Genomic DNA, 27286 nt, shown 5'->3' with positions numbered 1-27286 from the left:
GCCTGTTTCACTGGCTTTCCTTTCCCTCAACCTGGATGATGACATCTTGAGCAGATCTTATAGCTTTGGGGGCAGGGGACAATATCATGTTAGATATCAATGAAAAGCCTCATTCTCAGTTTTATTTTTATTTCAAGTCCCAGGGTACATGTGCAGGATGTGCAGGTTTGTCACATAGGTAAATGTGTGCTATGGTAGTTTGCTGCACCTATCAACCCATGACCTAGGTATTAAACTCAGCAAGCATTTGCTATTCTTCTTAATGCACCGCCCCCACCCCCCGCCAACATGCCCTAGTGTGTGTTTCCCTCCTTGTGTCCTCGTGTTCGTTGTTTAGCTCCCACTTAAAAGTGAAAACATGTGGTGTTTGGTTTTCTGTTCCTGCATTAGTTTACTGAGGATAATGCCTTCCAGCTCCATCCATGTCCCTGCAAAGGACATGATCTCTCTCTCTTTTTTTTAAATGGCTGCACAGTATTCCATGGTGTATATGTGCCACATTGTCTTTATCTAGTTTATCATTGATGGGCATTTGGGTTGATTCCATATCTTTGCTATTGTGAATAGTGCTGCAATGAATATACATGTTAATGTATCTTTGTAATGGAATTATTTGTATTCCTTTGGGTATATACCCAGTAATGAGATTTCTGGGTCAATGGTATTTCTGGTTCTAGATCTTTGAGGAATCACCACACCGTCTTCCACAATGGTTGAATGAATTTACATTCCTACCAACAGTGTAAAAGCGTTCCTATTCCTCCATAACCTTGCCAGAAGTTGTTTCTTGACTTTTTAAATAATAGCCATTCTGACTGGTGTGGGATGATATCTCGCTGTATTGCCCAGGCTGGAGTGCAGTGGCACAATCTCTGCTCACTGCAACCTCTACCTCCTGGGCTCAAGCGATTCTCCTGTCTCAGCCTCCCAAGTAGCTGGGATTACAGGCACCCACCACCACGCCCAGCTAATTTTTGTATTTTTAGTACAGACGGGGTTTCACCACATTGGCCAGGCTGGTCTCAAACTCCTGACCTCAAATGATCCACCCGCCTTGGCCTCCCAAAGTGCTGGGATTGCAGGCGTGAGCCACCGCGCCCAGCCAGCCGAGAGACGTGAGATGGTATCTCATTGTGGTTTTGATTTGCATTTTTCTAATGCTCAGTGAGTTTTTTTCATATGTTTGTTGGCTGCATGAATATCTTTTTTTGAGAAGTGTCTGTTCATATCCTTTGCTCACTTTTTAATGGGAGTGTTTGTTTTTCTTCCTGTAAATTTGTTTAAGTTCTTTGTAGATTCAGTCATGTTTTTTTTAGTCTGCTAAATAAGGGTCTGGCATAAAGTGCCTTCTGATGTGGTTCCCCGAGAAAGATACTACCTCAATTCTGTGGTGCGATAGGTGGGATATAATGAGAAACATATATATTTGATCTCTGCCCCTAATTCTTAAAACAGCTCCCCAAACCCTTGGAATCTCCTGAGTGATAAGAATATCTTTTGTATGCCAATGAGATGACTGGTGGCTGGAGGCCTCTAGATAATTTCAGCACAGGGGCTGGTCACAGGAAAGATCAAGCCATGATTAGAGGGTTGGAACTTTCAGCCCCAGGCTGTAGGTTGAGTTGCTCACCAAAGGCCAATGATGTAATCCATTATGCTTACCTAATGAAACCTCCATGAGAACCTAAAAGGACTGGGTTTGGAGAGCTTCCAGATTGCCGAACACCTGGAGGTAGTGGGAGGATAGTGTGCCTGGAGAGGGCATGGAAGCTCCCACATACCTTGCCCTATGTATATCTTCCATCTGGCTGCTCTTCTGTATCTTTTCTAACATCCTTTATAATAAATGGGTAAATGTAAGTAAAGTATTTCCCTGAGTTCCACGATCTGTTCTAGTAGACTAATTAAACCTAAGGAGGACATCTTGGGAACCCTGATTTACAGCTGACTGCTCAGAAGCATACGTCACAACCTGGGACTTGTGATCGGCATCTGAAGTGGGGTGGAGCACTGTGGATCTGACGCTACCTCCAGGTAGATAGTGTCAGGATAGCATTGAATCATAGGATGCCCAGATGGTGCCCGCTGGAGAAAATTGGTGGTTGGTGGGAAGAAATGCAACATGTTTTGGTGACCAGAAACGAAGTGTTCTATGGTGAGTGTGAGAGTAGCAAAAATTCTAGTTTTTCTTATCTCTTGAAAAATGGTATTCTCACCAAAAAGGCAGAACCTGACAGAGAAACTATCAGACAAAACCAAAATAAAAAGTCTACCAAATAATTGGCCCAGAGTCATCAAAAATGTCAATGTCATAAGAGACAATAATATACTGAAGAACTGTGCTGGATAAAAGGAAACTAAAGAGACATGGCAGCCAAGATCTTAGATCCAGTACTGGATCACAGGTGAAGATTGCTACAAAGCATGTTATTGGGGGCATTTTGTGAAATTTGGATCTAGCCTAAGGATTATATGACGGTATTATATTAATGTTAAATTTCCTGAATTTGATAACTATATTATAGTTATGTAAGATAACATCTATTTTTTTTAGAAAATACATGTTAAAATGTTTGGGGGTAATGATGTATGCAACCTACTCTAAAATGGTTAAGAAAAAAATGTGTGTATAAAGAGAAAGTGACAAAGCAAAATGTTAACAATCACTAACAGCTGGTGAATGTGGATAAAGGGTATACATGGGTGTTTTTTGTACTATTCTTGCAATTCTTCTGCAAGCTTAAAGGACTGTTATCCAAAATATATAAAGAGCTCTTAAAACTCAACAACAAGAAAATAATCCATTTTATAATGGGCAGAAGACTTGAACAGACACCCCACCAAAGAAGATATACAGATGACACATAAGCATATAAAAAATGCTCAACGTCATACATCCTTAGAGTTGCAAATTAAAACAACAAAGAGATATCTAAACACCTGATAGAATGGCCAAAATGCAAAACACTGACAACACTAAAGGCTGGCAAGGATGTGCAGCAACAGGAACTCTCATTCATTGCTGGTGGGAATGCAAAATGGCACAGTCACTTTTGAAGACAGTTTGGCAGGTTTGTGTGTGTGTGCAAAACTAAACATATTCTTATTCTTTGATCTAGCAATTGCACTCCGTGGTATTTACCCAGATTAGCTGAAAACTTACGTTCACACAAAATCCTGCACACAGATGTTTATAGCAGCTTTATTCACAATTGCCAAAACTTGGAAGCAATCAAGATGTCCTTCAGTAGGTGAAAGGATAAATTATGGCACATTCAAACAATGAAATATTATTCAGCACTCAAAAGCAGCTATCAAGGAAAGAAAAGACATGGAGGAAACTCAGATGCATGTTACTAAGTGAAAGAAGCCAGTCTGAGAATGTTACATACTGAACAACTGCAACTATATGACATTCTAGGAAAGGCAGAACTATGGCAAAAGTAAAAAGATCAATCATTGCCAGAGGTTAGAGGAGAGTGGAATAATTAGGCAGAGCACAGAGGATTTTTAGGTCAGTGAAACTATTCTGTACCATGCTATAATGATGAGTACACGTCATTATCGATTTGTCAAAATTCATAGAATGTACAACACCAAGAGTGAACCCTAACGTAAACTATGGATTCCAGATGATAATGATGCATCCATGTAGGTTAATTGATTGTAACAAATGTTCTACTCTTCTGCAGGATGTTGATGGTGGGGAGGTTGTGGTTGTGTGGAAGTAGGTGGGTGTGGGAACTCTGTACGTTCTGTTCAGTTTTGCTGTGAACCTAAACCTGCTCTAAAAATTGAAGCCTATTTTAAAAACACAAAACTTTAGCCTCTTACTACACTCCCATTAAATGGATTAAAGAAAAAAATAACAATACTAAGTGTTGGTGAGGATGTGGAGCAACTGGAACTCTTACACATTGCTGATGGGAATTAAATATTGGACAATGACTTTGGAAAACAGTTTGTCAGTGTCTTTGAAAGTGAAACATACACCTGCCTAGTGACCGAACACTCCCACTCCTAGGTATTTCCCCAAGAGAAACAAAAACATTTGTTTACACAAAAATCTGTATATGAATTTTTATAGCATTTTTATTTATAATTGCCAAAACCTAGAAACAACCCAAATATTCTTTAGTAGGTGAATGGTTAGACATCCTGTGGTACATCCATTCAATGGAATACTACTCAGCGATAGGAAGGAACTTCCAGTACTTTCAAAAACGTGCATGAATCCCAAGTCCATCGAACTAAGTGAAAGAGCCCAGACTCAAAAGGCTACATATTGTGTGATTTCATTTATATGACTTTCTGGAAAAGGCAAAACTATATCCAAAACTAAACCCTATCTCTTTAGGGTGAGAGAAAGGATTTATATCTTGATTGTGGTGGTAGTTACATAACTTTATGTGTTTTTCAAAACTCGTAGAAGAGAACATTATTAAGGGTGAATTTTACCATGTGTAAATTATACCTCAGCTAAGCCAACAAATCAACTTGAGTTTCCCCTAGAGCTCTGTGAGCTCAGAGACCTGCAGTGAGGAATGGGAGCCTTGCTTGTCTCTCCCATTATCTATTCTGCTTCTTTGAATTGGGCTCCAGGTTGAGAGGGCTTTGGGGGAGATATAGGCAAGCACAAAGTCAGATCTGAATGGAGTTATTGTAACCTGGTGTTAGACTCCCCTAGGTGTCCGATGCCCAAACTCTGGCCCTTGTTTTGAAGGGACAAATATTTTTTGGGTTGTGTGCAGGCTTCTTTGTTGATCTCCTCCAGCTAGTTCCTGGGCTTGGGTGACATATCCCCCAAGACCACCTGTACCTGTCCCCTTCACTCTGGCTGAGGGTCCTTCTGTAGGGGTCCCCTTCTCCTGGAGGGCAGACTTCTTTGGGCAGGGATCTTTCATGATGACCAACACTTGGATACCTTGCACTGTTTCTGGTTGGTAGCACAGGAAACATTTCTCTCTTTTGCACCCTGCAAGCAAGCACTGGCTGCTCCCACGGCAGCCCCCATCCCTCATGCTACCACCAGGGACAGCTCCCATCAGCCTTTTCTCTTCAGACTTTTCCAGGGGAGAGGTGGGTCAGGTTCTGTTTCCCCCAAGCTCCAGGGAAGCCCCATTCTCTTGGCTTGAGTTACGTGGGGTGAGGCACAGCATTGAGGTGATTCTCCCCATGGAAAACCCCTGCATCCATCCTGCTCTCCCGGGTCAGTGCCTGCTCCGAGGCTGCTCTGAGGCTGTATGAGGGCATCATAATCTGCCCAAGTCCTGATGGATTGTGTCTGGTGCTGCTTTTGAGGCTCTAGGGGTACAGCAGCAATTCTGAGACAGGAAAGTCCCATTTCACATCCTACTGCACATAAATATTATGTTATTTTAACAAAACTGGGATTTTACTACGTATATCACCATTTTATAACCTGCTTTTTCACTTCATACTACGTTTTGAGCATCTTTCCACATCATTAGACTGCTACATTCATATCATTTTAAATGATTGATCAATATCACTTATATAAATGTACTAAAACTTATATCCATCCCCAATTGTTGGCTGTTTTAGATCATTTCTAATTTTAGATTATTATTAATAATGTGATGTTTGGGGTGAATCTATGTGAAGCTGATGAAAGGACCCCATTTGCACGAGTCCCTTTCAAATGCCTGGGAGTAATCTGGCAATTTTATATTCATAATTTTGTATTCTTTGTGTTATAGGAGCTCCCTAAATTGTCTAAACGTCAGGCTCCACAAGAACTGGATGTGTCCTTGGCTATGACAAACGTCTTCACACTCAATATTTTTTCTTTTTTTTTTGGCTACATCTTTATTTCCTGAGGATAAACTCCTAGAAACAGAATTGCTAGATTAAAGCAGATGCACATTTCTAAGATTCTTGGAACATATTGCCAAAGGGCCCTCCAGAATAGGTGATTTCATTTATACTCCCACCCTGCCTTGAATGAGAACACCCACAACTGGGACGGTTTCTAAGGGATTGTGTTTCCTTGTTATTGTGATTTGGTTGTAGCTGACATTCCCACCTTTTCCCGAAAGTAGAGGTTTTGATCTGTTATCCATGGGATCTGTGGGTAGAATTCTTGGGGTCTGTGAACTTGGTTAAGAAAAAATTACATCTTTATTTTCATCATTAGCTTCTCATTGAAATGCAATCATTCTTTCCATTTTGAATGTAGACCACGAATCCCCATGGTATTTACAGTACAAATGACTTTAGCAGTCCTGTAACCAACAGAAATCACACGTTTTCATGCCTTGTTACAGATCTCTCAGAACATCATTTATGCTCATCGGTGCTTCAAAATTACGGTAGTTATTAGACCTGCCACTAGATCTTGTTGTATAATGTGCTCATAAAGAACATGTATTCCTAAATCACAATTTATCTTTTACTATTTTGGTAAGCACAGTCAATAGAATTGCTTTCCTTTATAATCGTGTGTATTTTTTTATTTTATGAATTTTAAAACCTTATTCTGAAAAGAGGTCCTTAGGCTTCACCAGACTGCCAAGGCATAATGAAGTTCAGCACCCTTAATCAACTCACATATCTTTAAAACTTACTGAAGGAAAGTAATTAAGCTTTCATGAACCCCTCCCTGGAGCCAGGCCCTGGGGGTACATGCTGGGGATACAGAAGGGACAGGTTGACCTCCTGCGTTTGAGGAGCTCACAGTCTAGGTGGGACATGCAATTTCACAGCTCCTGCCACTCATTGTCCTGTGGGCTGAGGGCCCAGTTTCTCAGATCTTTCAGGATTTTAAGAAAAATTAGATATCCAGATTTTTATATGTTCCCATATAAAACAACTCTTACAATTGTTAAATGTTGGCAACTAATCAAAATTTTTATAAACCACTGTGTGGGCCAAATAAATCATGTCTGAAGGCTAAATCTGGCCCAAATGGCACCAGTTTTCAACCTTTGCCCTAGGAAAGCTGAATTCCAGTGAGGGTGGGACAAATTCATTCTGTGGAACAAAGCAGCAGAGAACCTGAGCACCCCCACCCATACCCTACTCTGCTCCTTGTAAACCAGGGAAACAGGGAACTGGAGTCTTGGCTTTGAGAAGAGAGGAAATGAGAGAAGAAACTCTACTGTGGGCAGTGGGATTCCCTGTAACCTGGGTGCAAGCCAGGTGAGGAGAGACATGGCTGGAGGTAGATGCTACTGTAGTGAGAGTGTCAAGGGAATTGTGGGAACAATGAGGCAATTAAATTATTGTATATCTAGAAAACCTCAGAGCCTCTAGCAAATAAGATAAAATAAAATAACTGCAAAAGAAAAATCCTATTTGAATTATTAAGAAAAAATTATGCTATTAGATATAAGATAAATGTACAAAAACCAATTGTTTTTCTTATTTTTGACAATAAATGCATAGAAATGGAAATAGAAAAAAAATTCCCATTACGATATTGACAAAAACTATATTTAGAAATAAATTTAACAGGAAAGACATAGGGCCTTTATGAAGAAAGGTATACAATCTTGTAGCAAGATAGAACACAGGATCGGAGGCCGGGCGTGGTGGCTCACGCCTGTAATTCCAGCACTTTGGGAGACTGAGGCAGGTGGATCACTTGAGGTCAGGAGTTCGAGACCAGCCTGGCCAACATGGCAAAACCCCATCTCTACTAAAAACACAAAAATTAGCCAGGTGTGGTGGCGCATGCCTGTAGTTCCAGCTACTCAGGAGGCTGAGGGAGGCGAATCACTTGAACCCAGGAGGCGGAGGTTGCAGTGAGCTGAGATTGTGCCACTGCACTCCAGCCTATGTGACAGAGCAAGACTCTGTCTCAAAAACAACACAAAAAGAGAACACAAGATCTGAACAAATGGAAAGATACACCATACTCTTGGATGGGAAGACTTAATATAGAAATGTCAAACCTTCCAAAATCAATTCCAAACACAGTGTGATGATCTTGATGTTTATACGAAGGAATAAATTCCTGAGAATAGCCAAAAAGATATGAAAAATAGTAACGGTACCAAATGACTTGTGTTGCAGGTATCAGAACCAACTTTAAAACCAGTCATTAGAGTAATGGTATAGGAACAGAGAAATAGATCAGTGAAAAAAAATAAGAAATCAAGAAATAGATCTCAAATATATATCAGAATTTAATATCTGACAGAGTAACCTTTTAATTATTTAATAAGCAATGCTTTCACAATTACTATTCATTTTGAGGCAAGTAAAATTGGATGATTATTCAACTTCAAAATAAAAAACACATCTCAGGTTGGCTGGGCATGGTGGCTCACACCTGTAATCCTAGCACTTTGGGAGGCTAAGGCACAAGGATCTCTTGAGCCCAGGAGTTCAAGACCATCCTGGGCAACATAGGGAGACTCTCTCTCTATTTAAAAAAAAATCAACATCTCAGGTTATGTAAAGATTTAAATGTAAAATAAAAAGCAAGATAACAAATTTTGGGTTTTTTTTTTTTTTTCTTTTGAGACAGAGTTTTGCTCTTGTCGTCCAGGTTGGAATGCAGTGGCACCATCTCGGCTCACTACCAACCTCTGCCTCCTGGGTTTAAGCTATTCTGCCTCAGATTCCCGAGTAACCGGGATTACAGTCATGCACCACCAGGATTGGCTAATTTTTTTTGTATTTTTAGTAGAGATGGGGTCTCACCATGCTGGCCAGGCTGGTCATGCACTACTGACCTCAGGTGATCTGCCCACCTCGGCCTTCCAAAGTGCTGGGATTACACATGTGAGCCATTGTACCTAGCCAACATAACAAATTTTACAAGAAAAATTTGGAGACTATATGAGCAACCTGAGTGAAACTTAATAAAATTAAGAAGTGATTAAGGAAAAGTGAGACCTTGGAGAACATTGTAGGCCAAAAGATACATAAGCAGGGTCAATAGACAAGCGAGTTATGGAAATGTGAGACAAAGTTTAAGATCTACAACATACAATAAGGATTTATAAATTAATAAGCAAGAGTTAACTCAGTAGAAAAATGGGCAAAGGATAAAAATGGGCAATTCACAGAAGAATTCATCCAAATGGCAAAAAAAACCCAAAAACAAATGAAAAGCTGCTCAGCTATAGCAGTAGGAAAATGCAATTTAAAGTAACAGTGACAGATCATTTTATACCCACAGCTAAAACCTGCATTTCTGGCAGGGAAACACAGGAAAAGATACTTTCATATGTTGTTTGTGGAAATGTGAAACATTACTGTTTTTTTGAAATGCAAACTTTATTAAAAGTATATATAATATACATTTAAAATGTGTAGAATATATATATCTCCACTGATTTACTTCTAGGTATTCATTCCACAAGAACACAAACCTTAGAGAGTACAGGCACATGAACAGAATTTTTTGCCTCATGTTTATAGTTGAAGAAAAGATAAAGCTATCGTTCACCAATAGGAGAATGACTGAATAAATTACGGAATACTCACACTATGGAATACAATGTAATCTCAAAAATGATTTGAAACTTTTATCAGTTTATTTGGGGGGATTTCCTTAAAGTACTATTGAATAAAAAAAGTGAAATGCAAGAGAGTATAACAGAATATCGTCCCACTTTTATAAAATAACATTTAAAATCTCTAATACATGCATATGTGTGTTTGCATACAATTTAAATGTGTCTGTCAGTGATTACTCAATTAAGGAGAAAACATACAGGAGGATGGATACAATGGGTTATCTGGGATCAAAGGGGAGGGTGGTACAAGCTGACATGAGCAGTGTGGAAAGTGAGGAGGGCAACATTTTTGGCTCATCCTCCACCAAATAAAATAAAATAAAAAAGCAGGGGCCTTTGGAATTGGACTCCCTCACCCTGCAGCCTAGCTAGTCCCCTGCCCCCAGAATGCTTGACATCCTTCCCACCACCCTAGACATGGCCTTCTGTGTTTTTTCCATGATGCTAGAATGGGGCAGTCAAGTCACTGAGGACCAGGGTGGGTCCAGGGGTGGGGAGCTGCTTTCAGTGCATGAGAAAGGACCTCAGGGTCCAGAGTTCAGGCTGCACTCTCCCCAGGCAGCTTGGCAAATTCATGAGAGTGAGGAGACGAGGCCATGGGAAGTATTAATTCACTTGCTCTCTCAACTGAAGTCCTCCTCCTTCCATCTTAGCTGACAGGTCATGTCCTCAGAGACGATTCTTCTGAGTCCCACCCCTCAATGATCTCGCCCTTCACTCCCTTTCATAGCACTCACTACAATTTGCCATCGTTTTTGTTTGTGTGTGTTTAATGTATGTTCCCCCATAAGCGCCCCAACAGGAGGAACGCTGCCTGTGCAGCACCCAGTATGAGATGTGGCGGGGTTCCGGAAACGCTGGCTGCTTTCAGTCATTTGCTCACTCACTCTCTCCTTCACTGACTCAATCTTTTATGCATTTCTTTCTTCATTTTTTCCCTTATTCACTCCAGAAACATGCTATTGGTCCATGCTTTTTCCCGATCTGAATCTTCTGCTTTCTAGGGTGGCTTTTTCAGAGAAGGCGGGAGTGGGGACATGATGGCAGAATTCTGGGAATGCATCCACAACTTGGGAGGGCCTAGCTGGGTGAGTTGGAAGCTCTCCAGGGAAGGAGGGAAGATTCCAGAAGGCTGGAAGTCCTGAGCAGAAGGTGCTGAATGAGGAGAGAGGAGAAAGTGATGTGGTGGAGGCTGGGCCAGGGAGACCCCTCTACTCCCAGGCATGCCCTGGCTCTTCCTGCTGCCAGGCCTTGGGTCCTGCCATTTGTTCTGCCTGGAAAGCCTCTTCCCATCTCCACGTGTTGAAATCCCACCCTTCCTTGCAGAGCCAGCCCAGATGTCCTCGAAGTCTTGCCTCACTCCTCCAGCTGGAAGGGCTGCTCCCTGCTACAAACAAACTTCCCTAGCACAAAATCTGGACCTCCCTCAAGGCGCTCACCACTTCCTGGCTTGGGTTGTGGTGTTGGCCCCTCTCTCCACCCCATAGGCAGAGGCTCTTCCAAGTGTTCCCTGTATCCTGCAGGGCCTAGGGCCCAGCACAGAGCAGATGCCCAAGCTACTCTGGCTGAACGAATGAGCAGTGATGAGTTTGGGGGTAGGCGGGCGATGATTATGACCCCATTTTACAGATGCAGAAATAGAGGCGCAGCTAAGTGACGGACTTGGCCTTGGTCCCACAGTGAAGCAGCAGCAGAACCTAGACTCAGGCCAGTGTTTCTGGTCCCAGAGGCCGGGCTCTTTCCAGGGCAGCTTGGTGGGAGGTGAGGTAGGGTGGGGCGGAATGAGACTGGGTCCTGGGAACCAGCGGGCCAGGGAGAGCTGCAGTTCGGACGGCCAAGTTCAGGGAAAGCGCAGCTGGGGAGGAGCCAAGGTATTTATTATGCTTGGTCTCCAGTTCCAAACAGAGCTGATGGATGGAGCTGCTCCAGTTCCTATAAACAGCTCGGGCCTCCCTCCCCCCCGCCCTCCTCATTCTTAGCCACCACAGCCCAACTGTTTCCAGTGCGATAGGGGTGGGGGTGGGGGGAGATGACCAAGAAGAGAAGAATGGGAGACGAGGGGGAGCAAAGGAGGGGGGAGGACAAAGATAAGACAGGGTCCTAGAGGCCTGAGGAAGCTGCAAGGAACGGAGGGTGGTCAGAGAGGATTCTTTGCCCTCCCACTGGCCCCTGCTGCCGTGGGCGGCCCACAGTCTGCATTCCCCTGTCCTCTCTGTGTCCCCTGGGTCTGTTCAAAAAGCCTCCTCCTCGCCACATTCTCTGAGGGCTTGTCTCAACTCCACAAGCTTCTGAGTCTTGGAGGACAGGGGCCATTCACTCAGGAAACCTTTTCTGAGCTGGCTTTAGTCTGTGTTGGCTCACAGGCCCTGGGGACAGATAGGACTCCGGGTAGGACCTCCCCCCAGGAGCTCCTGGCCCGGTGGGTGGGTCAGGCAGACACCCAATGCTGAGGGCAGCCCAGGCCTGTGGGCAGCTGGAGGAGAGAAATCCAGACAGTCTTCCCAGAGAAGGTGATGGAGGTGATACAGGTGAGGGTGGTGAAGGAGATTGTGCAGGTGGGTCTGGGGTGAGCTGGTTCCGGCAGAGGAGGTGGGAGAGGCGCAGGAGGCAGTGCTGCCTAATGGTTAAGACTGCTGGCTCCAGAGTGGGACAGCCTGGGTTCAAGTCTCATCACTGGAGCTCAGTTCTCTAAAATGAGGATGATGACAGTAGAAATCTCTTGAAAGATTGTCAGAATTAAACACGACAATGCACATCCAGTGCTCAGCATGCCCTAAAGTGCTCAACGATGGCCATCTCTGAGCATGTTGTGAGAGGTGGCGGGAAAGAGATGGGTCTCATGGGCCCAGTGAGCTGCCTGAAGGACAGGGGCACAGAACACAGACGGTGGGTCCCAGATCCTGGAGGATGTGGCCAGCCTGTGGGTCTGAGAGGGTGAGTTGCTGGCGCGTCCCGGGACCCGTTCCTGGTGGAATGCCACACCAGTGCATGGAACCCTGGGAGTTGGGCCCTGCACCTCAGGCTGACTGTGACCTGGGGGTGGCAGGGCCTCCCTCTCCCTGCAAGCTGAGAGCTCGAGAAGCTGGATGCTCTGATGACCTAGTTGGCAGCTGTGTCCATGTTTGGCTGAAAACAGGAATTTCTGCCTCACTGGGGGTCTTGGCCAGGTGAGCAAACTCCCCTGTTTGTCAGGAAAAGGGGTCAGGGACCTGGTGGGCTCCCTGCTGGAGCAGAGGCCCGCAGACCCTGGGCTGAGGTCAGCCTAAGCTCTTGCCTTCCCCTTAGGCCTTAATGGAGCACCTACTGTGTGCCAGAGGGTGGGGCTCTCTCCTCTCTCCCCCAGCCCTACCCCATGAAATAGGCATTTAGAATTTCCCTTTGCAGACTGGGAGCCAGGAGCAGGAATGGGGAGGTGAGAGGGCACGGACCAGAGAAATGGAAGAATCTCCAGAAGGCAGAGCTGCCAACCCTGGGTCCAGGGGCTGCCAGGCCAAGGGGAGGGGTCCAGGGTGCCTGGGGGTGGGGAGGAAAAGCATCACTGAGCGGGAGCTTTCGGGAGAGGCAGTCAGGGAAGGGAAGGGCAAAGGCACAGTGCCAGGCTGCTGACAGGGGGAAGTGGAAGGTGTGAGGCCAGAGGAACAAGCACCCCCTGCTCTGCGTGCTCTGTCCTGGCCTGTCATGCCTCTCAGTGCTCCCCTACCCAGGTGAGGCTGCTTCTGTCCCACACCCCACATTCACCCTCCAACTCCAAGCCAGGAACCAGGTATGGTTTTCTTCCAAGTTCAACCTTGATCTGCAGCCTGGCTGATCACTGAATTCTCCAGTCCATGGGGACCTTTAGCCCTCTACCTAGGGAGGCCTCTGGGTACCAGAGTTGGACTTTCAGGAGGGATGGGGCTGGAGACAGAGATGTGGGCCATCAGAGCAATGGGGTGTTTCAGCAATGAGGCCACGGTGTTCCCAAGGGAAAAGGGCCTAGGATGGAGCCCTGGCTATCACCACTTACAGCTGGCTTGAGGAAGATGAGCAAAGACTCTGAAAAGGAGTGGCCTGGGAGGGAGGAGACGGCTTCCTGTGTGGCATCACAGCTGTGGGGAGAGCATGCCCAGCAGGGGTATGGGTGGGGGGCCTGCTGCACAGGGCCTAGGGAGAGGAGGTCTGAAAAGTATGCTGAGTTTGGCAAAGGATACCCTTGACGCTGGTAGCAAGGGCAGCATGGAGCTGGGAGGGGCTGAAGGCAGCTCCAGGTGGGTTGAGAACGGGAGGGGCGGGAAGGGAAGTGACTTTACCAAGAAGCTGGTCTGTGAAGAGCGGGAGGAGAAAGGGGAAAATGGCTGAGGGGCTTCTCACTGTTTTTAAGATGGGCAAGACTTGAGTCCAGCTGAAGTCTGAGAGGAAGATGTAAACAGAGAGGGAGAGGCTGGAGGCAGAAGAGAGCATGACAGGGCAAGGGAGAGAGGACGGGGCTGGGGACCCCGAGAAGGAGGGGGAGTGTAGCCTCTGAGATAGGGCACAGAGGGCTGAGCACAGAGAAGGGGAGGGGGCCTGTAGCTGTAGCAGGAAGGAAACTAACAGAAGCCCCCAGCCTCTCAGCCCTGGGGTGGGGAGCACGCTCACCTGTCGAGTGTGGGGCGACAGAGGTGTAGGAGGGGCCGTGCTAGTGGCTGCGGCTCCAAGGTCCAGGGTGGTGCTGGCCGAGAGCCTCAGTGTCCCCAGGGATTTGCCATGAGGATTGAATGACCATAATGGGATTGAGAGGCAGGGTTCAAATGGATGCGATGAAGCGGGTTGCAAAGAGGAGGCTGGCGGCCACACTGCTTCTCCAAAATTAGTTTTTAATACATTCAGGTAGGTTATACAAAGAGTTGGTCCCGAGGCCTGGGCTGCGGCCTGGGTCCTGGGAATTGACAGCAGCATTGTGTAGTGTTTTCAAAGATCAGGCGTGGGGACCCACACCTTGGCCTCCAGGCCTAAGGAAGAGTGTCACGTGCAGTAGCACCTGTGGTTGTGATCCCAACCAGGACTGGGTCTGCCTGGGTGCTCCACACATCACCAGGGCCTAGCCCTGGCTCTGCCCATTGACTCTCCCTTAACTTCCTCTGGGCCTCGGTGTTCTCCTCTGTAAAATGGGGTGGAGAGAGTGGCATTTTCATTTTCTCGCACATTACTGAGCCCACATCATGAGCCAGACTGTGGGCCAAGCACAGGTAAGATGATGAAGACAGCAACACAAGGTCTTGAGTTGGTCCCAGCGTGTCCATTCTTCCCAGATAGCTCATGACTCCATGCTATGAGGGACAGGGGGTTATCTGGGTGAGCCTTTCTACCTATTTTTCGAAGAGGGAAAAAAAAAATCCTTGCATGATGAGGCACAGAAAGGAAGTTTGGAGCCAGCATTATCTTGTGATGTGACAGCTAAGAGAGGACATCACTCTGGTCCAACCCCCAATCTCACCCCCCAAATAGGGCTCTCTTTTTTTTCCCCAGAGGCTCTGTATAGCTCTCCACAAGTTTCATTCTCTTCCTAAGCCTCAGTTTCCCCATCTGTGCAATGGGGTGGTTGGATTCAATAGTCTCAAACTCCAGGCTCTGCTCAATAGAGGAAAAGGGAATGAGAGCATGCAGGAGCACAGAGAGAACAGGAGAACCCACACCAGGGTGGAAAGGATGGAAGGAGGGAAACTAAGGCAGAGAAGGAGGAGAGCGCCTGCAGCTGCCTGCCTGGGAGAGAGGAGAGAGCAGGTGTGCATAGCACAGGATACTTCCAGATCCTGCTCGGGCTATGTGGGGCCACTTCCTGTCCACTTAACGGCCTGCAGCCCCTGCAGTGGCAAAGATCAGGCTCTGGAGACAGAAGGATGAGGGTTTGAATCTCACCTAAGGCATTAGTTAGCTGGGGCCCTGGAAGGAGATTTGCAGAACTTCAGTTTCCTCTTTTATAAAATAGGGATAAAATACCAACCTCCAAGGGTTGTCATATAGGGGCAGACACAAGGCTTGGATTCACATCCACATCGCCAAGCTGGGTGCAAAACAGAACCAGATATCTAAGGTTTTAGCTCCTGGCTCAGCAGCCAAGGTGGGGCTGCGATGGAGAAGGGCTGGGCAGGGACGGTGCTTAGAGCAGTACTGGGGTCAGGCTGTGTAACATGAGAGTGCCAGGCAGGGAGACGGCCTGTCCAGAGCAGAAGACGGAATGGTCCAGTGCCGGGCTGGACCCCTTAACCAGACTCTGTTGGAGCCGCCACGGCCCGCCTAACAGCACCAGATCCAAGACACACTCGTATGGCTCCAATTCTCTCTTCCGGTCATAAGCTTTTCATTTTCAGAGAGACTGAAAATCATTAGCAGAAGATGTGATGAACAGTCTGCTTGGAAATGTTTCAGACAAATCCTCCCAGGCTTGGCCCTCTCTCACCCTGGCATAGCTGGGGCAGGACTCTTCGCATTGAACCAGCGGGGCCTGCCGAGCTCTGGAGCCCTGGGCTTTCACATCTCAGGCCCTAAGCACACTGCGTGGTCACCACGTGGCTCTGTAGCACTCCCTCCTCCCAGACTGGGAGATTGTTGAAGGTGGGAGTGTATCTCATTTCCCAGCATTCCCAGTGCCCAGAGCAGGGTGTGGCACAAAGTAGATGCTCAGTGAAGATTTGTTGATCTGATAGGTCAACATTATTCCCTGCTGTCCCTGAAACCGCCCAACTTCTGGCTTCCACAGCTGGACCCAAAGTGCAGCCCGGGAAGGGGGTCACCCGCTGATGCAGCAGGCGGCAGAGAAAGGTGTCCCGAGTTGCAATTTGGAGACCAGAGTTCTGGGATCCTGGGTTACTGTGTGACCTTGAGTCAGTCCTCACTCTTCTCTGTACCTCAGGCTCCCCCATTGACCTAGAGTGTCTCCCAGCTTCTTTAGGCTTTATACTGTTGGTTAAACTTCTGCCGGCGGATGCAGCAGCATGTGGCCAGCGTGGTGAGGAGGATGGCAGAGACCAGTATGAAGGTGAGGATGATGATGAGGTTGATGTTCTTGAGCCCCCCCTTCTCACAGTCCTCGGGACGCACGTGGCTCAGGGACACCTCCTCCTGGGAGCTGAAGCGGCAGATCAGGTCCTGGGTGGCGTCCACGTCCACACGGCCCTGGTGCAGCTGGGCTGCCAGCCAGCCATTGCCACAGCAGCTGAGTGGATTCCCCTGCAGGTAGAGGCGCCGGAGGCTGGTCTCCAGGCCACCCATGGCACTGCCTGGCAGGAGGCTGAAGCTGTTGTTTCGCAGGTCCAGCACCTCCAGTGACACAGCCTGTGTCCAGGCGGGAAGGTGGCTCAGGCGGTTCTCGGCAAGATTGAGCCGCTTGAGGCAGATGAAGCAGGGCAGGTCCACCTGCAGGACCGTCAACCCATTGCCCTGCAGTGCCAGGACTTCCAAGGAGGCCTCCAGGCCTGTCAAGGCCCCCGTGGCCACCTCCAGCCCAGGGTTGGAAGAAAGGTCCAGCTCAGTCAGTGGGGTATGGAGGAAGGCCCCTGCCCTGAGCAGCTCTATCTCATTATCCACCAGGCTCAAGCTGCGGAGGGAGGCGATGCCAGAGAAGGCCACACAGCTGGCAGGGCCAGGCTCATTCGGCCCCCCACAGGGGCTGACCCGATTCCCCTGCAGGTTAAGCCGCTGCAGGCTGGCCAGGTTGGCAAAGGTGTATGGAGGCAGGTCCCGCAGGGCATTGCCCTGTAGGAGCAGCGTCCGCAAGGACCCCAGGGCTCTGGTGCCCAGTTCCAGTGTCTCCAAGGCATTATGGCTTAAGTCAAGGAGCATCAGGCAGGGCAGGGAGCCTGAGCGCCGGGCCTCAAAGGTCCGCAAGCAGTTTCTGCTGAGGTTCAGGAAGCACAGGGAGGTCAGGTGCTCAAGAAAGCTGTCGGGGATGAGTTCAATCTCATTGTAGCTCAAATCCAGATTCAAGAGCTGGGAAAGGGGGTGGACGCTGGCATTCCCATTGGGGGTTGAGAGGGGCAGGGCTGACCAGCCCTCGGAAGGTGCGTGGATGCCCTTGCTGTCCTGGGGTGGCCCTGTGGGGAGCCGGATGAGGTTGTTGGACAAGTTCAGGTAGATGAGTCTCGGGAGCGCGGCCAGGTCGGGGAAATGGAGCAGTTTGTTCTCCCGCAGGTCAAGCCAGGTGAGCTGGAACTCGGCCTGGGGCTGGGAGGCCGTCTGAAAGGCCTCAATGCTGTTGCAGCTCAGGTCCAGCACCCGCAGCTGCTGAAGGCTGAAGTCGGAGATGCAGGTGAGGGAATTCCTGGAGAGGTTGAGATGGGTCAGGCGGGGCAGGCCCTCGAAGGCACCGTCCTCGATGTCCATCAGCACGTTGCTATGCAGGTCAAGCTGCTCCAGCGCAGGCATGTCCTGGAAGGTGTGGCGGGTGAGGCGAGTCAGACTGTTCTCCGCCAGTGAGAGGGTATGCAGGCTGGGTGCCTCCCCTAGCAGCCGCTCCAGCAGGCCGCTGTACAGGCTGTTCCCAGACAGGTCTAGGGAGGTCACGCGTGGCAGGGGGCCCAGACCACCGGCACTCAGCGCAGTGGCCATCGCCAGCCGGTTGTGAGCTAGGCTGAGGTGCTCCAGGTGGGTCAGGGCCTGGAAGGCTCCTGGCTGGAGGAAGCTGATCTCATTGGTGCTCAGGTCCAGGTGACGAAGTGCCGTGTAGAAGCCCAGGGGTGAGGCCAGGATACTCCGCAGCTGGTTCCCAGAGAGATCAAGGGTCTCAGTGTCCGGCGGGAGCACCAAGGGGACCTGGAGCAGGCCCAGACCCTGGCACGAGACCTTCTTGTCCACCTGGGGAGGGGCAGGGTGGGGAGACAGCTGGCATAAGTGGGCGCCGTAGGGGATGAAACCAGACACGTTTATCCAGGAACCCTGCCTGGCTGGGAACCCTTCTCCCATGGGCTCCCAGAATGCTCAACTTTCCCCACCGTAGCCTGATCACCCCATGCCTGGATGACCCATCCGGCTCCCTGCCCCATCTCCGGCACCCAGCACAGTGCTGGGCATTAAGGAAGGAACTCGATGAAGTTTCTACGGGTGGACAGACGGAGAGATGACAGACAGATAGAAGGACAAATAAACTAACAAAGAAACCTTGTACTTATTATTACCCCTCTTACAGAAAACAGCCATATATCCCACAGAGTGACCCCAAGCCAGTGAGCAGCAGGGCACAGCAGGGACCCAAGGCTCCTGGTTCTATGTCCTGGGTCCTCTCTACGGGCGCAGGGAGTTAAATTTCCAGGGGTAGGATGGGAATTTCTCCATTTTGGGAGAAATGTTTCCAAAAGGGAAAACTGTAATTTGTGCTCTGCCATCAGTTTTTATCTTGGCCTCCCGGCCTCAGACCTCATTCAGGCTCTCGTGTCGTGGGCAGAACCTGGGTCCCGGGGCCTGCCTTCCTTGTGGATGCTTTCCAGATGTGGCCTCCTCTCTGTTGCTGTTGCCTGCTAGGGGGTGGCTTTCTTCCCAGGCTGGGTCAGGGGACTAGGCCCCTGGAGGTGGGAAGGGGCAGGGAAAAGATGGCCAGAGCCAAATCCACAGTCTTTGGTGACGAGACCACGTTTGTGCTGTGCCACCTCCAGGAAGTCACATAACCACTGTTTTCTTACGTCCTTCCCCAGCAGCCACTCAACATTTGACATCTTCGTTAATACTTTCAGGCCTGTGGTCCCATTGGTCTTTACCACAGCCTGTGCATCTGATACGATCACCCCATTTACAGAAATCTAGGCTCAGAGAGGGGAAGGGAGGTGCCAGGATTGCCCAGCTGGTGAGGAGCAGAGCTGGGATTTGAATCCAGGTTTTTTTTAACAACCAAAGGCCCCACTCTTGTTCTTCCACAGATGTGCCTTCTGGGACCAAAATTCTTTCTGTGCAAATGCAGGTCTCCCTTTTCTCCTCCAGGCCTCCAGGAACCCCAGCCTTTCCCAGAAAAGAGTCTGACTTCCACAATCAGTGGGTTCAGGCTCACCGCCCCCAGCTTCTGTCTCCACTGACCCATTCTGGCCCATTCACTGCTAAATGCCTGACAACTGCTCAAAAGCTCCACTCTGACTATGAGGCAGCTTGGCTTAAACTTCTCCATGGTGAAGTCCAGGACCCTCAGCAGGGCCTTCGAGGCTGTTTGTAGCCCCTGCCAACCTGTCCCCCACCTCCCACCCCAGCCCACATGCAGTGACCACAGCTGACCACTGCCCATCATGCCCTCCCACACCCACTGCTGAGCCTCCTCCCTGAGCTGGATATGCCATCCCCAACCAGATCCACATGTGAACTCTTCATGTTGAGCTTCAGGGCCTCCTCCAACAGCGAGCCCTCCCTGACCATGCTTCCTCTCAGAGCTTTGCCCTGCTGAATTGTGGCTGTTTGTGTGGGGACCTGCTAGACGGTGAGCTCAGAGCAAACAGGGACTGGTTTGGTGGATGTGGATGCCTTGGACCTGACTAGCAAGTCAATTTTTCCTAATGAATGAGTCCCAGGCATCATCGGTTTAGTAAAGGTCTGAGGCACTGAATCAATCACTACTCTGGGAGGAAAGAAAATGGATGACTGATGTTTTCAGAATATAGTCAAAGACAGCTAGAGCAAGAAGAGTTCAGCTCACCCACTTCCCAGATGGGGACACTGAGGCCTGAAGATGGCAGTGACTTGCATGAATTCACAGTGAGCCAGTGGCTGAGCTGGTAGGGAAGGAACACAAGCAGGCATGTTCCTCTCCTGGTCCAGCTCTGCGCTTCCTCCTGAGAACCCCAAGGTGAGCAGGCGGAGGAAGAGACCTGCCCAGCCTCAGGCCTCTGTGTGGCTCTTCCTACTCCATGCAGCACAACGACTCCATGCAGCCTCCAAGGGAGGCAGCTTCACAGGGGCCTCAGGAGGCCCAGGGATGCCCCGGCAGTTGGGCACTTGTGAGAACCTGAAACCTGCCTGGCTGCCTTGCCCATCCTTGCCCTTCCTCCCTCACAACCTCTCTGCCTGCAGGGGCCACTAAACATAGCCTCCTCCTCACAGCCCTTACCCCCTGGGGCATTCCTTACTTAAAGCAGAAACAACGAAATGACCTGTGATGGAGCCCCAGCTGTGTCAGGCTTCTGCTGAGTGCAGAGGCCCCTACCCCATTAAATCTTCCCAGGCATTGTTCATCTTGCTCCTGTTGTACCTCTGACGAAGCTGAGGCTAAGGGGAGCGGGCTGCCCACGATCAGGCAGGGGCTCAAAACTCCCATTGGCAAATTCTTTTTCCTATTGGTGCCAGCCAAGTTCTGACCACTGGGCCCTCAGCTGGTCGGCACAGCAAAGAGCATCAGGGACCCACTTACTGAGTGTTACAGTGTGGGGGACCACTCTGCGGTGCCCCACGTGTTACCCCCCGGGCAAGTGCAGAGGCATACTGCCTCTGGATAGGCAAAGGCTCCCTGGGGCACTAGCCCCTGAGACTTGATCCAGGACACAAAGTTTGCCAAGCCCACAGCCCAAGTCTTCCTCTCCATTCAGGGGCCCAAGACTCCTGCTCTGGAAGCCCAGAGGGCCTGCTGGTGGGCAGGGCTGCACTGGGATGCCCAGCTCTCCAGTCCAGTCCAGGAAAGAGCCTGAAGTCCAGGATGGTGCTCAGAGCTCCACTTCCAGGGTCTCCATGCCTCCTTCAGCTCTGAGCTCCCAGCATGGCCTGGCTTACAGTGGGAGGGAATTGGAGGAATTGGCCCTTGGCCAGAGTTTAGAGCTCCCACCCACTGTTCTGGGCTATCAGGACACCATTGCCCAGCTTCCTTTTTGTAAAACAAAGACCTGCCATCCAACTCCATTTCACCACCTGATCATGGGAGGAAAGCAGAGTAGGGAGAGGCACCAGGCAGTGAACAGTGGCAAAGGCAGCTGGGTTCGAATCCTGTAGGTCCCTGGTGGGTGACACGTCTTCCCCTTCCCCTCCCGTGTGTATTATCCTCATGCTGGTTCAGAAAGTGCTTTCCTATCTCTTATCTCATTTCCCCAGACTCTAAAACTCACTCGCTTCCCCTCTGCCTGTTGGGTGGTTAAGGTCTTTCCCCTCTGAGCCTCATCTCCCTGAGGTAGAATGTGCATTTGTATTTGGTGACGTCTGAGGCCTTCTCTGCCCGTAAGTCTGGGCTCCGGGAATCTTAGAAGGGCTCTGAAGAGCAAGAAAGGTGGTGGCAACAGGAGACATTGCACCCCCAGGGAAGGGCTGCGGGCAGGCAGCTGCCGGCACTTCCTGCCTCCTGAAGCAGCTGCCGGTTCTGTGTCATAAGCTTCTTCGAGTCTCAGGTCCAAGAGGGGCTTCCGGAGGCCCTGCCCTTTCCCCAGCCAGGCTCTGGTCTCAGTGACTGCCCGGCCTTACAAGTGGACCTAGGTGTTCTCTTTGCCCTGTATCTCTTAGAGTCACAAGAACTTTAGGGCTAGTTTCCCTGGCTTGGGACAGGAAAAAGGAATAGAAGCAAGTCAGACTTGGTCCTTGCCCTAGGGAAGTTCATGGTCTGGCAGGTGAGACAGGCTTAGACCCTTTTACCAACCCCCACCACGTGCTCAGTCTTCTCTGTATTGAGACAGAGGGAAGCCTGGGGACCACAGGAACCCAGAGGAAGGTGTGATCAGACTAGGCCAGCCTGGGAGGGGCTTGGGGAGGCTTCCTAGAGATGGCAGCATTTGACCTGGGCAGTAAGGAGTGAGAGGCACCCCAGTGGGCAGTCCCAGTTAGGAAGGGGATTTGTCCCCAGGAGGGATGAGCACAGAGGAGCCCCTCCCAGCTGACCTACCGCAAATTCCCCAGACATATATACATTCTAGATCCTCTAGCTGGACCTACTGCTCTGTGGGGACAGCTTGGGGGAATACAGTGTAATATCAGCCTCACTGTTCCCAGCTGAATGACCTTGGAAAAGTCATAACCCCTCCAAGCCTCAGTCTCCTCCTTTGCAAAATGAGAATAATGGTGCTTACCTGGCAGGATTGTTGGGTAAGCAAGATGTTTAAACATTCTAGTAGGTGCTCATTAAATGCAAGGTACATTCCCTTTCCTCTCCTGACTCTTCTAACTTCTGGCTTCTGGGGCTGGGGCACTAGCACACCCTAGGGCAGAGAGGTGGGGGTGGCCCTCACCCTGTCTGGGCAGAGCATCTTACCATCTTACATGGCACTTTGTCTTGGCGTTGTGCAGCCAGGCCTAGGGTCAGCAGGGCCAGGAGCAGCAGGATCTGGGGGCTCATGGCTCTGTGTAGGGCGGAGAGGAAAGGGGAACACTGTAAGACCACTGGCTCCTTCCCACTGCCAGCCCCCACTCCCACCCATTCTGTGCCTGCCCTCGGAACCCCAGAGCATGGCTGGAGCTGGAGTAAAGGTGGTTTGAGCAGGGGAGAGCCGCGTGGGAAATGGGCCTGCAGCCCATCATAGTAGGCCTCTCACCCAGGCCAAGGAGCTGCCCATTACCCAGGGGAAGCAAGGGTTTTAAAGCAGCAGGTGACTTGGCCGGATGGGGGTTTTCAAAAGACCCCACCCAGGGGAAGATAGCCCGGAGGGGATGCACAGAAGGCTGACAGACCCTAAGGGTTACCCTAGGCCATGCTCAGGGCCAGGGACTGGGGGCATGGGGATGTAGAGGGGGTTTGGAGGGTGGGCCTCTGACTACATTTCCACCCAGGCCACACAAGTCCTCCATACCAGCTCCTCAGTCCCCATATGGAATTCCTCGTTTTCTGCCCACTCCCCCACCTTTATTTTGCCCTTTTCCTTTTGATTCTCTGATTCTTGGGCCCTTGCCATTGTTCAAGGCTTGGGCCCGGACCTTGACAGGAAGCCCCACAGGAGGCCTGGCTGCCCCAGCACTGCTCTGCGGACTTCCCCAGGAGCAGCCTGGCAGGCCCTGTACTTTCACTGAAGCCACACTCTGGCCTCCTGGGCCAGCCCTTCCTTCTGAGAGCAGCCAGGGGTGGGGCTAAGGGGACTGCACAGGCCCTCAGCAGGGTCAAATCCCAGTGCTGCTGGAGGCTCACTCACCCCCTCACTAAGGACATCGGCCAAGTGCTAGGGGTATACAAATCCATCCATGAATTTCATTCACTCATTCACACCTTTACTGAATACCTCCTTATGTCTGGCTCTGTGCTGGGAACCGGGAACTCAAAAAACAAATGAACACAATAAAGAAGTGACAGTGATACAGAGAGTCTTAAAGAGGGACACAGAAAGCCTTCCAAGAGCACCAGGCACACAGTCACCCACATCCAACTGCTCCCTCTTGTCTCCTCTACCTTCCTGCTGTGTGACCTTACAAGTCGCTTCACCTCTCTGAGCCTCAGTCTCCTCATTTGAGGTTAATGGCAGCCATGCCAAGTTTTGTTGAGAATCAAACGAGATGCGACTAACAGAGCCCCCATTATGCACTAGGCCCTCTTCTCGGCACTTTCTAGGCGTGAACTCATTCCATCCTCACAAAAATTCAGTGACTTGGTTCCATGATCATTTTACAGAAGGGAAAAAGAAAGCTCAGAGAGCTTAGGTACTACACCCGAGGTCACGCGGTGAACAAGCCACTGGCCCAGGCAAGTCTGGATCCTGGGTCTATGCCCTTCAAATTCACACTCTCAGGCCTCCCACAGTGGGTGCTCCCTGAGTGAGTGCTGAACCGCGATTTTGAAGGATGCTGCAGGAGAAAAGGCATTTACAGGGCTTTTGAGGGCAGCGTCTTTGACTGTTGGAACCCACTAGTGATGAGCTTTGGATGAAGATGACTGCTGTGAATCCCATCACGCTTGAAGGCATACAGACCACAGCCAGACCCGTGAACCCTATTCCCTGGCTCCCCGCAGGGCCACAGGCGCTGCCCCTGCAGCTGCTCTGCTCTCACCTGCATTACAGGTTGCGCTTTCACAGGAAACTTTGTTCTGCTGTTTAAAAAGCAGAACGCCACCGCCCGTTAAAAAGTTAGCATATTCAGAACTGAGTGAAAACCCCTTTGCAGGGCCTTCCAGGCAGTTGGGGAGCATGCCCTGCCCGGCCAGCTCTTCCCTCCAGCCTCCTTCCCCGGTGTCCCCTCTCATGTTCTGGATTCTGGACATCTCATATTTTCTATCAGTTCCCTGAGCAGATTTTCCCTGCCCCAAACCTTCACTTCCTCCCCTCTCCTCTTCTGCTAAAGACCTCCTCATCCTTGGGGTCCCAGCTTAGATGGGCCAAGAGGTCTTCTTTGGTTCCCCAAGTCTGGGCTACGTCCTCCAGTCCTCCCAGAGCCCCCGAGCTTCCAGTGAGCACAGCACCAAGCCCTCCGTGGCTACTGTGCCCCACCCCCCTCCCATGGGAAGTGCCCCTAGAGAGGGGCTCACCATCCTGAGATGCATCTCACAGCACACAGCAGGTCAGCAGCGGCACAGAGAACTGACACCAGGAGTCTTGGTGACCTGGGGTCATTAGTGACAGCAGTTCTCCTTGGCTCTCCCTTCACCTCCCTGCCACATTCCCTTCCCCTATTTGTGCCATCAGTGGGCTCTGACTGCTCTCCCTGAAACAGAGACCGCAGATCTTCCTACTTCCCTCTTGTCACTGCCACAGACTGAGATGCCACACCAATCCTGGCCTTACCCACAACACCCTGACCCCTTATAATCTGTCCTATACCTAGCAGCCAGAGTGATAAAATCATGTGTCAGACCCTAAAGCCCTACTGTTTGAAAATCTCCAAGAAAATCCAGGCCATCCACAGTCTCCTCTCTGACTCCTGTCCATTTTCCCTTCCCTCACTAAATTCCAGCTTTCTTGCTGTTCCTTCAACACAGCAAATTCCTTCCTGCCTCAGGGCCTTTGCTCCTGCGGTTTCCTCTCCCTGAATGCTCTTCCTCAGCTTCTCACACATGTCATTGTTTTCCCACATTTATCATTTCCTCATCATTTATTTCTTATCATGTGGGAACAGGGGCCTACTAAGTAGGTGCTCACTAAAGACTAGTGCACAAGTGGCAAAGTCAGGGCAGAAGCTCAGCTGCAGTGGACTGAGTGGAGGGTGCCAGGTGAGGACAAGGAAGGGTCCTAGGCCCTTATTTCCCCTTCCTCTGCCAAACCCCACTCTATCCCCAAGGTGGCCCTGTGTACATCCCGAAGGGACAGTCCCTGCAGCACATGGGCACTCTGTCCTGGCATCTGCTGGGAAGGGCCCCTCAGCTGTGGGCCCTCCTCAGTGGTGCCCAAGACTACTCTCTCTCAAAAAGGAGGACGGTGTCACTTAGACCCAGGCTTGCATCCAAAGTCCACCACTCGCCAGCTCTGCTCCCTAGGGTAAGTCCCTTCATTTCTTGGTGCCCCAGTGTCCTGTTGCAGGGTAGGCAGCTGGGTTCCAGTTCTGCCACTGGCCAACCCCAGCTATTGTGATGATCCGGCAAAGAATGGTGGCAAAGGTGCCCTGCGTCCTCCCTGTCCTTCCCAGCTGCCACAGTGACCCTCACGGGGCTGAGCATCCCAGGTGAGGTGTGCTCAGTGGGGAGGCCCCAAGCCTGCAGACAAGCGGCCTGGGCGAGAGGAGGCAGAAAAGTGCCAAAGAATGTGTGTGTGTGTGTGTGTGAGTGAGAGAGAGAGAGAGAGACAGAGACAGACAGAGAGAGAAGAGAGCAGGGGTAAGAGAGCAGGGGTAAGAGAGCAGGGGTAAGAGAGCAGGGGTACAGGGGGCAACGACTACTATCACAATAAGCCCACCCCTACATTTAAGGATGTTAGACAGTCTTCTAAGCACTTGACCTATATCACCTTATTTAATTCTCACAATCACCTATTGAGGCAATTACTGTAATTCCCATTTTACGGTTGAGAAAACAGGTTCTGAAAAGTGAAGTGACTTACCCCCAGAGTCACCCAGCTCATAAGGGCTTTGGAGCTGGGATTTATCCAGTTCTACATGACCTGAATACTGTGTTTTCTCCAGCACATGCTGAGCTGACTCCCCCCTATAGAATTGTCTTCTTTTGCCCATGAAGAAAAGGAGGCTCAGAGAGGTGACTTACCTAAAGTCACACAAGGAGCAAATAGCAGGGTCAGGATCAGAATCCAGTTCATCTGCCTCCAGAGCAAATGTTTCCACTATACCGGAGCAAGGTCTCCTTCCCTAAGCCCTGCCAACGACCCCTCACATGCAGGAGCAGGGTACACTAGCTCACAGTCTGGGCTCTGAGGTCCTCTCTCCCTCCTCTCGGCCTCAGCTGACTTACTGGCAGAGTGGGGTCCTGGGAGAGCTGCTGCGGACGTTCCTGTCAAGCAGTGAATCACTAAGGGCAAGCCTCGTTCTGGAGACATGTGCATCCCACGGGGGAATTAGACCTTAACCCAAAGGAATGTGGCTGTGATGGCGGAATTTCAGGCAGCTCGGGGTGGGGGTGGGGGTCCCTCACATCTTACCAGCCATGAAGAAGGCTGGCTTCAGAGCCCCTTGCAGAGCGGTAGGTGCCTCCCACCCCACTACAAGAAATGGGCAGGCCATCTAGTGCTGTGGGATGGGCAGCCCCACGCCTGGCCGGGATCGGAACGTTGCAGGAAACGTGAATTCAAATTCCGGTCTGCCCTTGCCTAGCTGTGTGTTCCTGGGCAAGTCCGGTCTTCAGGCCTTTGTTTTCCCAGCTGTCAAATGGGAACGTCGGCCTCACCCCTTTGCGGGAAAGATCCGCGGAGACAGGAGCCTTGGGGGCCTCCCAGAGACCGAGGGAGGGTCAGCCCCAGCCCCACGCGCGCAGTGGGGACGGCGGGAGGGGAGGGTTTGGGGGGCGTCTCGCGGGACCAGACCCCGCCCTG

At 50.2% G+C, this 27286-nt stretch overlaps 1 protein-coding gene and 1 long non-coding RNA gene across 4 annotated transcripts; one reads left to right on the top strand and one right to left on the bottom strand.

Moving 5' to 3' along the window:
- Positions 1–13832: 13832 nt before the first annotated feature.
- Positions 13833–20653, top strand: LOC105509637. The gene is made up of 3 exons (XR_001001462.1): positions 13833–13937; positions 16402–16488; positions 19419–20653. It is a non-coding gene; the product is annotated as an uncharacterized LOC105509637 (long non-coding RNA).
- Positions 14307–27224, bottom strand: LRRC32 (leucine rich repeat containing 32). 3 transcript variants are annotated; one of them, XM_011938958.1, is made up of 4 exons: positions 27065–27224; positions 26710–26818; positions 22645–22732; positions 14307–18302 (listed from the first exon to the last, which is right to left on the bottom strand). In XM_011938958.1, exons 3-4 carry the CDS (start codon positions 22726–22728, stop codon positions 16398–16400), a joined length of 1989 nt encoding a protein of 662 aa, XP_011794348.1. In that variant the 5' UTR covers positions 22729–22732; positions 26710–26818; positions 27065–27224; the 3' UTR covers positions 14307–16397. The 3 variants fall into 3 exon arrangements, with proteins under 3 accessions (XP_011794348.1, XP_011794347.1, XP_011794346.1); XM_011938957.1 differs by lacking the exon at positions 27065–27224 and having other exon boundaries at positions 26506–26744; XM_011938956.1 differs by lacking the exons at positions 22645–22732; positions 26710–26818; positions 27065–27224 and having other exon boundaries at positions 14307–14818; positions 16377–18864.
- Between the last annotated feature and the right edge of the window lie 62 nt (positions 27225–27286).

The sequence above is a fragment of the Colobus angolensis genome, unplaced genomic scaffold (genome assembly GCF_000951035.1).
Source record: "Colobus angolensis palliatus isolate OR3802 unplaced genomic scaffold, Cang.pa_1.0 Scaffold179, whole genome shotgun sequence".
Lineage (NCBI taxonomy): Eukaryota > Metazoa > Chordata > Mammalia > Primates > Cercopithecidae > Colobus > Colobus angolensis.
Note: the sequence above shows the minus strand (reverse complement) of the source record. Positions and strands in the feature narration are given on the sequence as shown.